The sequence below is a fragment of the Mus pahari genome, chromosome 5, assembly GCF_900095145.1.
Source record: "Mus pahari chromosome 5, PAHARI_EIJ_v1.1, whole genome shotgun sequence".
NCBI classification, from domain to species: Eukaryota; Metazoa; Chordata; class Mammalia; order Rodentia; family Muridae; genus Mus; species Mus pahari.
The window spans coordinates 123,747,196-123,759,827 of NC_034594.1; the positions used below are offsets into that span (position 1 = coordinate 123,747,196).

Below are 12,632 nucleotides of genomic sequence, written 5' to 3' on the forward strand. Positions count from 1 at the left end.
CCGCTATACATCCGACTAATTATGTATTAGAAGAGAATTTTGACAGGCAGTGTGGACCAATAAATATGGACTCCTTCAGCGAGAAAACACACTCTTCCCTAGAAAAGATATATTTTTCACCAACTATTTTTGGCAGAGGAGCGTTGGATTTACAAGTCTTCAAGGAAGTCAGTTTCTAAAGGCATGCAGTAAAGTAGTAGGATCATTTCTGTGACATACCAAAGACCTGAAGGCTGTAGTGCTTACTGTCTACCCCAGCTCTATTGGAGGCCACACAAGTATATACAGCGACATCAGACACTTGAGCTCTCACGATCCTGCAAAACAGGACCCAGCATATCATAATCAATCATTCCAATGTACACAACTAAGATAATTATGATTTCTAAACAGACAATAGAATAAAATGTATATGGAAAAGTCTTAGATAGAAACTTGTGGCCATTATCACAAGGCGTAGATATCTCCAACTGCAACTGTTTGCATAGAGGTGAAGGCAGTACTGGCAAGTCACAAAGAAGACAACGTAATTGCTAGAGCGAATACTTTTCAAACACATTAACAGAGAAAAACGGTAGCATGAAAAATCACACGAGCCTCACCAACAACCTCCCAGCTTACCATGTAATACTGTGTTTAAAATATATATCTTAAAATTATAAACTTGATCACAATTCATCTCTCAAGATCTATTATGCACATCTTTACTAAAACAAACCATTACATAAGAACACAAAGCCACTTCGATGTTTGATCCCTTATCTTTCCACTTCCGAACACATATGGAATGGAATGGCACAACTACAATAAAAGCCTAGGGAAGAGCAGGTCTTGAGTGTTGTGTAGTGGTTAAGAAGAGTTGTGAATCACTGTTATCGTAAGCACTGAGGAAAGGACACACAACACAATCTAACCTGACAACCTGCCCCGCTGACAGCAAGCGAATGTGGGAAGAGATGGGTAGAGGAAGGCCATTCTTCAGCCAGTTGATCTGCGGTGGAGGTGTCCCCGTGGCTTTGCATTCAATATTTATCGATGTGTCTACCAGAGCCATCAGCTTCTCGGCCTCTTCTTTATTACCTCGAATTTTAGGTGGAACTATGCAATGCATGTAATGATTGAGAGAGAAGATATATGAGTTCAAATCATTTGCACTCTGGCCTACTAGTGGATTCTTAAGATAGCAAAGTCAAAACTTGATGGCATTTCATACTTACCATAGACATTCAAGTTAAATATTCGGTCTTCTTCTCCAGCGGGATTAGTAGCCACACACGTATACTTCCCCATGTCAGACATGAGGGCTCTGTAAATGTTTAATGTGCTGCCATCTGTGGTGACCCTGTGGGAAAAGTCAGGACAGAGGCACTGTGGGCATAAGATCTGAAAAACTCATTCAACTTTATTGTGTCCTCTGAAAAATATATGCCATTACAACATAATGCCTTCACCTTAAGTAGAATGATTTAACCCTATTTCACAAGTACAAAGAAACATATGAAGTCAGAGCCACAGACACTAATGGCAATCTCAGGAAACTAAAATTATACAGAAACAATTTTTTTACATTCATTATCTCCCTCTGAGAAGAAGAAAACAAAGAGAGTCAGGTCAGGAACATGACAGAAAAAGGTTCCTTTCTCTCAGCCTTGGAACGTTATATTTTTGTAACAAATATGAGTTACCTAGTCAATGAAAATTTGAAAATTCTGGTGTGAAATAAAGAACATGACAAGCTGGAAAAATGTGAATAAAATTAATTGTAAATACCCTAATGATACTTTAATATAAAGAACAAAATAGTATCACTTACTTAAACAGTGATGACTGTACATATATAGATATAGTCTGAAATTTTTTTCAAGTAGCTAAATGTTTCTTTGGAATTATGTAGAAGTAAATGATAAATATGAAACCAGATAACAACATATATCTAAGTTAAGATTATTACACTATTCATTTTCTCCACATACCATTAATTATCAAACAAAACATTCTATGCTTTAGGATGTTTAAAATGGTATCTGCAACTGTTTTAAGAATGGTCATTTCATCAGCACCTCTGATTATGAATTTCTACTACAGTATACTATTAATTATCATATTTGGAGGATGATATTGAAAGTATACTATTTGAATACAGTTACACTTTTCTCAAAATGTGAAATTTAAAGTCCCATAAATTTAAATATATTGCAAACTAAAATTGCAGGTTGTCACAGTCAATGGCACTAAGTTGACTTTAAAAGAAGTGACCTTGATAAATTGTTCTACCTAGATATCTATAGCGCCATCAGACAGTGATGAAGTTATCAGTCAAGAAGAGGGAACAAAAAGCAACTTTAGGAATTTAGAGTTCCAACTGCCCAGGTATCAAGATAGGACCTTAGGTTCTACCGAGTCTGAAAGATGTCCACCATCTACTTAATGAAAATAACTAGACACTTGTTTAATTATTCATATTTGTTCACATAACAGAAATAAAGTGCCCAGTATTTCTGAACACATTATCTGACAGTTTATCCAATTTGTAAAGTGGAAAATACCTACATCTTAATACAAAATGAGTACAAGAAAAATGATGCTTTTTGTATTTAAGTTTTATGTATTCAATTCACTGACTAGAAAAGAAACCACTACAATACTGGATAAATTTATAAATCTAATAGTACATGTTTATCTATGCCTATAATTATTCTTGCACATGTGTGTAGATATGTTTGTGTTGAAATATCTTTATGAGACTGTAGATTGTTTCTCTGGAGAAATTTGTTCAAGGTACATGAAACGCCTATTGCATTGCTATTCATCTCTGTAGAAAGAGAAATAAATATCAGCTCAAAGAGGATGTAAGAAAACCATGAGCTGGAATATGATGCTATTGTGTCTTTTCTCATAATTAGTCCATCAAATCTGCATTCATGCTGTTAGATAGCTTTAAGATTAAAAACCTGCAGCTAGGAATATTGATGACACTCATGGGATGCTGTTGGCTTGTCTTTAATAAGGAAAGAATTAATTATTTTATGACATGGACTTGTTAAGGACATTCTCAAACTGGAGAAATATATGCAATGATAGTTGTTGCATAATATTTTGATGGACTGGTGTCTGAGGTTTTATATTCAGAATTAATGAATAAGGTCCCTTCCCGCCCTCTTTATCTCCCCCCAACACTGACACACACACACACACACACACACACACACACACACACACACACACACACAATCAACTTTAGAGATCTATCTAAAGAGAATTTCTATACTCAAAGCTCAAAAGGTTAATTCTTTTCTATTTGTAAATAAATGACGGCTAAGGTCTAATGACACAGAAGCTGTGCTGGTGGTGTTTCTCAGCTTCACACAAGCCTAGACATAGCCAGGAAATGGGAACCTTAATTGAGTAAAGGCTACACCTTATTTTCCTGTGGACAGAAAATGGGAGCATTCTCTCAGTACCGTCTCTGGGCAGGTGGTCTTTGGTTGTATAAGACAGCAGGCTGAGCAAGCCATGAGAACAGGCAGTAAGCCGCAGTCTTCCACGGTCTCTGCTTCAGTGCCTGCCGTCGGCTTCTGGCCTTGACTTCCTACTGAGACTTCATTTCATGACAGATTCTAAGGTGTAAAATGAAATAAATTCTTCCCTCCCAGAAATATTTTTGGTCATGGTATTTATTCTATTAATAGAAAGCAAACTAGAACAGACATTGGTATAACTCGTGTGACGTCTGGGGCATTCTGTGAAATCAGAGTACTGTGGAAGACTTATATAATTTATAATGAAAGCATTGTTTTAAACATACCTGACTCGTTCTGTTTCTCCATTCACGATGGGTTTTCCATCCCTAAGCCACTGAAGATGTGGGGTGGGAATGCCATCTGCATTGCAGACCAGCTCAACATTTTCCCCGAGAAGGACACTAACGTCACTTGGAACTTCAGCACCGGCAACACTTGGAGGGACTTTAGAGACATAAGACTTTCATTAGGAAAGTATAAGGATATGCTAATGAATGTGATAGAATAATAATAAACCATACCATTTCTTTCTGTAACATCTCTCTGTGTAAATACACACACGTTGTCCTCTGGTATGTTCAGGTATGCGGAGAGCAGAGGACAACTTGTGGGAGCTGGGTACCTCCTTATACTATGTAGGTATCTGGATTGAAATGGGCCATTAGGTTTCGTGGTAATCCAAAAACCTAATCCACTTCTCTGGCACCGAACGTGTGATTTCTAATTCAGAATTCTGCCTAGATTATGACTGCCTATAGTCACCTTCAGGAAGTACTTTTAAATGTGAAAGACAGAAACACTGAGTTACTTCAGTGTTCATGATATTCCTGTAACTGTTTAGTCACAGGAACTGATGACAAATCTAGCTTGTAGGTAACTCAATGGACTCATGCATAGATTAAGCCCCAGTGGGTTGCTGGTAATTCAGATAGTTCAGGTTAATCAACTTTTAAAACATTTTGGTGTAAAGTCTGAGGAGAGCATGCATATTCGTTATTTGTCTATTGTCTAACTGTTATTTATTCTGGGAAATCAATGAACATATTATGCTTTTTAAGTTCCAATGGTTTCTGCTCTTTTTAAAAAATCTGGTCATGTGTGGTGTGTATTAAAGATATTAACAATGATCAAAAAGCCAGGTTCATTTCCCAGCACCCACATGGTTGCTCACAACCATCTGTAACTCCTGGGACTCTGATGTCTTCTTCTGGGCTCTGTGCACCATATATGCATGTGATGCAGACGTGCACTTAGGCAAAAAACAAACAAACAAACAAAAAACAAAAAAAAACTATATGGCATAAGTATAAATTTTTAAAGTTCAGAAAGGAACCCAATGAGATTTCTGTTTTATAGATAGAGATATGCCAGGAGCAATTCATAATTGTTCTCGGGAACCTGTCTGCCAAGGCTTTTCTACCCCATATCTATTGCCATTATGAGAGTTGGAATCAGACCATGCTGGACATAAACACACCAGGAAACTAACTCATCATGGCTACGAATCAGGATTTTTTTGTTTGTTTGTTTGGTGAGTCAACCATGAGACATTTACAACACAGCTGCGTTTCATCTCTTAAATGCCATTGTAGTCAACCAGGGATCATTGTAAGAAACTAACTGAAGTTTACTGTTTTCAGAAGGGTGCTCAAAAATTTGTCACTAGATATACTGTTGAGACATGTTCAAATTAGGGCCAATGTGTGTGCATTTTTCCTAGTTTTAAGACATTACATAAATATATTAAAATGAATTTTAGGAAATGTTTGGTCATACCAGCATACTTTATGATTTATATCAGTTATTATTGATGATTATGCATAATCAACCATGCATTTTATTTATTTTTCTTTAATTTTAGATTGCATTTTATTTTATTTTTTTTGTTTTTTGTTTTTTTGTTTTCGAGACAGGGTTTTTCTGTGTAGTCCTGGCTGTCCTAGAACTCACTCTGTAGACCAGGCTGGCCTCGAACTCAGAAATCCNCCTGCCTCTGCCTCCCAAGTGCTGGGATTAAAGGCATGCGCCACCGCGCCTGGCTGCATTTTATTTTGTGTATGTGAGTACTTGTGTGCCCAAGTGCACATGTGGAAGTCAGAGGACAGCTTGTGGGAGTCGGTCCCCTCTTTCCACCATGTGGCTCCACAGGCTCTCTCTAACTCAGGTCCACAGGCTTGGTGGAAGATGCCTTTACTCACTTAGACATCCTGATGGCCCAGTAAGATACTGCATCTCTGAATAGCTATTTTGCCCCTTTCTGTCTCTGAGATCTTAAAGCATCAGTGGTTATTGCACAGACCACGAACCAAAGTTCTTGTATTACAATCTCAGGGGGCTAGCTTTAACACAGCAACAACAGGTATAGTATACTCAAGACCCATGGTATAATTTATTAGAATTTCTCTAGCAATGATGATGAAGTCAGGAAGCAAGGCTCCCTATCATTTTGAATTAAATGCCTCATTCAGAGGTTTGCTGAAAATTAAAAAGCAGCAAGTTTTCCCCACAGTCCCCAACACTATGCCACCATGCAGGGATTGATGACTAAATATTTTCCGTGTGAATTCATGCTCCTTATTCTCAGTACAAAATTTGGCAAGATTCCCGATTCTTTGAAATTTACCTATTCCCACACCCATGATCAAATCATAGCACAGTCTCAAGAATTAAATCTTACACATCTATACAAAACACTTATAGTCTTAGTCTGAAGATAAATTATACCAAATAAAGAATTGCAGTTCCACAGAATATACCACAAAATGTAATATTTTCATTAAACAAACAAACAAACAGATATACTAAATTCTACATTTTTTTCTTCCCAGATTTATGTGTTTTTTCCATGAAAATAGAAACCACTGGCAAAAGTTGTCAATACTTTCAGTGACCTCAAGATATCCAAGAGTCTGAGCAATGGTCTCTTTTAATGCAGGCCATTTTGTACTCTGAATGTTATATGACAAAGGAAGGGGAGACAGATTACAGTGTAGTTAACATACCCTGAATGAAAAGGATATAGTTTTTCTGAGCCTTTCCCTCCATATTGGATGCAACGCATGTGTAGTTTCCACTGTTTGAGCGTTGAGGTCGGGCAATCTGCAGTTTGCTTCCTCCAGACAAAATGTGAACTTCAAGGGGGTCAGAATTTTCTACAGGAAGAAATAAAGAAGAAAGAGATAAAGAAATAAGATGGAAAGCCACCCTCTGCATGTAACAAATACACATTTCTTAAAAGTTTTTCCTTCATATTTTTATTGAGAATTATTTTTTGAAACATGAAAATTAAAAAAAAAATCCCTTTATAATGGTGCATTCAGGTCTGTAATCTCAGCTAGTTGAGAAGCAATGAGAGATCAAGGCCACCAGGGGCTACTTAGCCAGACCGTGTCTCAAAACTAAAGACACCATTTTTGCAATGCTGGGGTGAACTGCAGTGGCAGGGGCCTCACCTTGAATGCATGAGGCCCTCACTCCAATGGGCAGCGCCCGGACAGAGCAAGTGTTTATTCAGAAGTCTACTTGATAAACTTATATTTCAGGGTACAGCTATGTACACAAGACTGAGAACCTGCTAATTTATAAATGTAGTGAATTAAGGGCAAAGCCAGGCAACCTCAAAAATGTCCAAGTGTGTTTGTTACCTATAGGCTTGTGGTTCTTTAACCATGTTATGGTGGGAGGCGGGATCCCAGTGGCATCGCAAATCAATGTCACTGGATTGCTGACTGTCTCCACAATGACTTCTGTTTCCGGCCCTTCAATAGTGGGAGGCACTGTCAAAAGACAGAAGAAGACCACACACCATCATTAAGTTAATTCAAGGCATGACCTTTCATTTGCATATCTAGGGGAAAGAGTTGTATTGGAGGCAGATGCTCACCATATACATTGAGGTGGAAATTTTTATCATCTCGTCCTGCTACATTTATAGCTCTACATACATACTGGCCTGTGTCAGACACCTAAAAGAAAAAGATACTATTGTATGTGCTCCATTAAGTGATAGATGACCAATCACAAGGTTCAGGAGTAGATTAAATCATCAGTCATCTTTCTGCTCAACTGCCCCGCTTCTAGGCGCCTTCAGAAACCCTGTTTCTTTCTTTGTTTTCAGTGACAATAAGTTCAGTGGCATGGACAATGAACTTTTCCATGAACAGCATTGTTCACTGTGGTAAAAGGAAGAGGGCTCTTCCAGTTATCTCTTCCACAACCCCACCTCGGAGGCACAACACTCAAACAAGGACCAAAGATGCACCTCGGCTCGCTTGATGTGTAGCATTTGTCCACCAGTTAAAATCTCCACGTTGGTAGAATCTGGTATCATCCGCCCATTCTTAGACCAGGTGATGACTGGAGGAGGCACAGCATTTGACTCGCATTCCAATGACACTGAGGTCCCCTCTCTTACATTAACTATAGAAAGAGACTCGCTGCCATGATCCTTGATGCTTGGGGGCACTGAGGTGGGAGACAAGAAGATTCAAATTGCTTTTACATCAAGTTGCTTAGCTAGAATATATAATATGAAATGAAATTATATTATGGAGAGAGTAAAAACACACCATGAACAGTCAGTGAAACTTTTTTCTTGCTTTCTCCAGCTTGGTTAATAGCAATGCAGGTGTATTCACCCCCATCTGATATCTTGGCCCGGATAATCTGTAGACTTCGACCACCTGGGGAAAATACAATGTAAAGACAGGTATAGAGGCTGTTCTAAGTTGTGTTGCTATTATAGTGTGTGTGTGTGTGTGTGTGTGTGTGTGTGTGTGTGTGTGTGTGTGTGTGCATGCATTCACAGATGCACACACATGTGCATGTACACAAGCATGTGCAAGCTCATTCACCTGTCATAGTGTAACATATGGATGTCAGAGGTCAACTTGTGGGAGTTGCTTCTCTCCTTCGGTCATGTGGGTCTCAGCAATTGAGCAAGTGCTTTCTGAGTTTAAATTCCCCATAGTAGAGCTGATGGTTAGTCTTTCTGTATTCTGTCATCTGTTTACCTCAGGTGAATCCAGCTTTTGACATTGCTACATGATGTCATCTGCAAATGTTGGGCTGTACTCACAGCTGTCTTGAGATGCATGTAAGGCTACAGAGGGACATCTGAACTCTGTTCATTCAAGGATGTATTGCTTACTATCTATTCTTTTTTAAACATTATTTTTCATTGACGAATTTATTTTTGAATGAACATCGTATGCTAGAGTCGGCAGAAGTCAAAGGACAGCATGTGGGAATAGTTTCTCTTTTTTCCCAACCTGTGGGTCCTGAGGATCAGATTCAGGTGGTCAGCCTTTACAGTAAGTCGCTTTAATTTCTGAGCCATCATGCTGACCCTCACTCTCTAGCATATCTGTATCACCTACCTACATGTTTAACTACCTATATCCATATGCAAGAAGATTCCAGTTCGCTGAAAACAACAGATAAATTTTTACATTGGCTAGTTACCATGTACACTAAGGACTCCCAAGCTTTTCTGATCCTTAATTTGATAATTTGCTGAAGACTGTACATATCTACTCTAATGGCTCTACTTGCTTACCGTGAACAAACAAAGGGAGGGAGACTCAACTTTGGAAAGAGACTGAGTTGAAACGATCTTTGTTTTAGAATGGGGGGAAGGCCCACCTTAGGAGAAGAGTGAGCTCCTTACCAGGCACGATGAGAACATTAGTGTTTGGCTTGATGGGCTGTTCATTCTTGAGCCAGCTGAGGTCAGGAGGGGGAAAGCCAGAAACTTCACAGTTCAAAGAGATGAAATGGTTCACAACCACAGAGAGATGTTCATGGTTAGGACCAATGACACTTGGAGGAACTGTGAAAGTATACGTATATATATTAAAAGTGAACTTTGACAGTATCAGAGACATATATTCTAATTTCTTATGGTCTGTGAAAAGTAACAACCAATTGATTCTGTGGTCTTTCTTTAATAGAATCTCTAATGCTATCAACAAACCCATGTCCATCAGGTGTTTTTCTGAAATGAAAGACGGCTCCAGAGTTTTTTTTTTAATTATTATTTTCTTTATTTACATTTCAAATGCTATCCCGAAAGTCCCCTATACCCTCTCCCCACCCTGCTCCCCTACCTACTCACTCCCACTTCTTGGCCCTGGCCTTCCCCTGTTCTGGGTCATATAAAGTTTTCAGGACCAAGGGGCCTCTCTTCCCAATGATGGCCGATTAGGCCATCTTCTGCTACATATGCAGCTAGAGACACGAGCTCAGGGGGTACTGATTAGTTCGTATTGTTGTTCCACCTACAGGGTTGCAGCCCCCTTCAGCTCCTGCTCCAGAGTTTTTAAAAAATTTCTGGTCAGTTCAAGCATATAATTTTTCAAAGTACAAAGTAACAACCTGATGTTTTTTTTTTTAATTTTTTATTTCTTATTATAGCAAAAATAATTTAAAGTCTTAACTTCAGAATTCCAGCATATCATACAGATTATCTTTGCAATGCAAACCCATGCAGCTTTCAAGAGAAACAAACACGGTAAGAAATAGACAGCACTATTCTTTATTGGTCAAACAGCAACAACAATAAAGAATAAAAAAGCAAGAGTATTGGAGACAAAAAGCAGACTAAGAAAGATCAATATAAATGATTCCCTGACATTTATGAACATCATAAAATATGCACATGTGAGACTTGATGTTTCATAGTGAGACCACAACGAGTGCCAGATGGGGTGGTCAGTGCCTTGAATGTTAGCACGAGGGAGGCAGAATTAGGTGTAACTCTGTGAATCCGTGACCAGCCTGGTCTACATAGTGAGCCTCAGTCTATCCCGAGCTACATAGTAAGATCCCATCTCAAAAACTAAAAACGAAAACAGCAACAACACAAAAATGCCACAGAAGGTGTCGTCCACATTCAAGGGGTTTCCTACCAAGGAGAAAGAGGACAAGAATGGACAGGAAAACCACCAAAAGTAAAAGTAGAAGTGAGTCTTGGTCAGAAAGAGGAAACAGTAAGTACGAGCAATAAACACTATTGTATCTGTTGTATTATGTTAAAATTGAGGTTTAAAGTCAAAAATTAAGATTTCAGTATCAAAAGCAAATACCGAGAAGGCAAACTCTTTTGACATTATGTGGTTTGGATTGCTTCACCCATTGATTAACTCTAGAGTTTGTTCATTGACTAAATAGTTCTTGAATCCTTCATGCATCACAGACATTGTGCTAAGCCTCACAAGAAGGGACACACAATTGACAATGATCCATGTTGCTAAAAATATGGTAAGAATAGAGCTGCAGGTTTCTTGGAGACATATCTACACCAGACACTGTGCAGAACACTTACGATTGGATTTTCACATACCTACTAGCTAGATACAATTCTTAATATCATAAATAGGGATGCGGAGACATAGGAAGATTAGCATCTTGCCCAAGCTTCTTGGAAGAAACAGGTCTAAAAATGAAGCAGCCAAGTTCTGTGTCTTTTGCTTAGCTACTTTCCTATACTGCCTAGGAATCAAAAGGATCATGAACCTCAGTTAGGAGAAATGAGTGAGAACTGAATGTGTCCTCTAGATTCAGAAGGCCAAGCCCTAATTCCCAGGGCAGCTGAGTTTGAAACTGGGCCCTTTGAGGAAGTTATTCATGTCCAACGAGGTCCTGGGGCATGGCCTTAATTATTTAGGATTACTGTCAATTAAGAAGAGACCCTCCCACATTAACCCTCATCAAGGAAGCTCCTTTGGTAGCAGAATGATTACAGAAAGCCAGAACTACTCAAATGCAGAAAATAATTGACTGTAGGACTCCCCCATTGATTTTATTTTCGAGACAGGGTTTCTCTGTGTAGCCCTGGCTGTCCTGGAGCTCACTCTGTAGGCCAGGCTGGCCTCGAACTCAGAAATCTGCCTGCCTCTGCCTCCCAAGTGCTGGGATTAAAGGTGTGCGCCACCACTGTCTGGCAGATTCCCCCATTGATACATCTGCAGCACAACTCCTGCAGTTAAGGCTTAGAGAACATGTAAACAGGGGGAATAGCTCAAGAGCCAGAGGATCCTGACTGCTGTGAGATTGTGCTTTCCAACTATGACAGGAAAGCTACAGTCATGAAGTATCAACCACATAGCTACTGAACAAGAGGGAAATAATTCTAACAACAGTTGGCATGCTAACATAGACCAAGGAAATCTCATGGAACCCCATCTTTAGATGAAGATCTGCAAACAATCAAGAACTGCTGAAAGACAGAGAATTATTTTTCCCAGGGATAAACCCCAGATTGGTTATCCACTACCAAGCGGTCATCCTTGGGAACATATGCATGCAGGCAACAAACCCCAAATGGATGCAGACTGCTGTTTTTAATATATGTAGTCATTTGTATGGATATGGTTATGCAATAAAGAGGATGTGAGAATGAATCTGGGTGGTGTAGGAGGAGCAAGGGAGGAATGATGTAAGTATGTTTTAATGAAATAAAATGAGAAATAAGATAAAGAGACTCCAGCCAAGACATGCCCTCTATAGGCATACTCACAAGAAAGACAATGTGAGGGCACATGAGGACAAAGCTGCAGTCAATTTATAAGCTGGGAAGTGACCTCTTCAGAAAACACACACTTCTAGAACCTTCTTCTTAAACTTCTTAGCTCTCAGAAGTGTAAGAAAATTAATTTCTGTGGTTAAAGTCACACAGAACAGACAAAGACTTGACTCACTTGACATTCGAGGGGAACGTAAAGGTATGGGGTAGTGGTCGTGGGCCACTAAGATAGGAAGATAAGAAGAGTGGCCTTCACAGTAAAGAAGGCCTGGCTCATGCTAGGAGTATGAATGTATAACTCCATGAATAATCGTGACTCCAAAATTTCCTCCAGCCATAGAGAGTGACTTTGATATAAATATAGTACAGATGTGAAAATCAGCATATATTACACATGAAAGAGTATTCCTAAGTAGAGAGCACCCAATGTCTTGAATCCAACTGCCTGTGTAGAATGATGCTGGCTATTTGTGAGTGGTATAACTTGGGGCATGTTTCTCAAGCTTAGCAGTCCTTATATTTTCATCTATAAGGGAGGAATCAAAAGCCAGAAAATGACTGGTAATCACTGAGATAATCACTAGATA

At 39.1% G+C, this 12,632-nt stretch overlaps 1 protein-coding gene across 1 annotated transcript in view; it reads right to left on the minus strand.

The window, feature by feature from the left end:
• Positions 1-12,632, minus strand: part of Hmcn1 (hemicentin 1) — a 418,463-nt gene that overhangs the window by 83,745 nt on the left and 322,086 nt on the right. The window contains exons 58-67 of the mRNA XM_021197369.1: positions 9,190-9,351; positions 8,090-8,203; positions 7,783-7,985; positions 7,405-7,486; positions 7,166-7,297; positions 6,524-6,673; positions 3,806-3,965; positions 1,218-1,342; positions 915-1,098; positions 220-317 (exon numbers count right to left, since the gene is read on the minus strand). Of these exons, the coding sequence (XP_021053028.1) occupies positions 220-317; positions 915-1,098; positions 1,218-1,342; positions 3,806-3,965; positions 6,524-6,673; positions 7,166-7,297; positions 7,405-7,486; positions 7,783-7,985; positions 8,090-8,203; positions 9,190-9,351 (1,410 nt within the window). The remainder of the gene's footprint in view (positions 1-219; positions 318-914; positions 1,099-1,217; positions 1,343-3,805; positions 3,966-6,523; positions 6,674-7,165; positions 7,298-7,404; positions 7,487-7,782; positions 7,986-8,089; positions 8,204-9,189; positions 9,352-12,632) is intronic.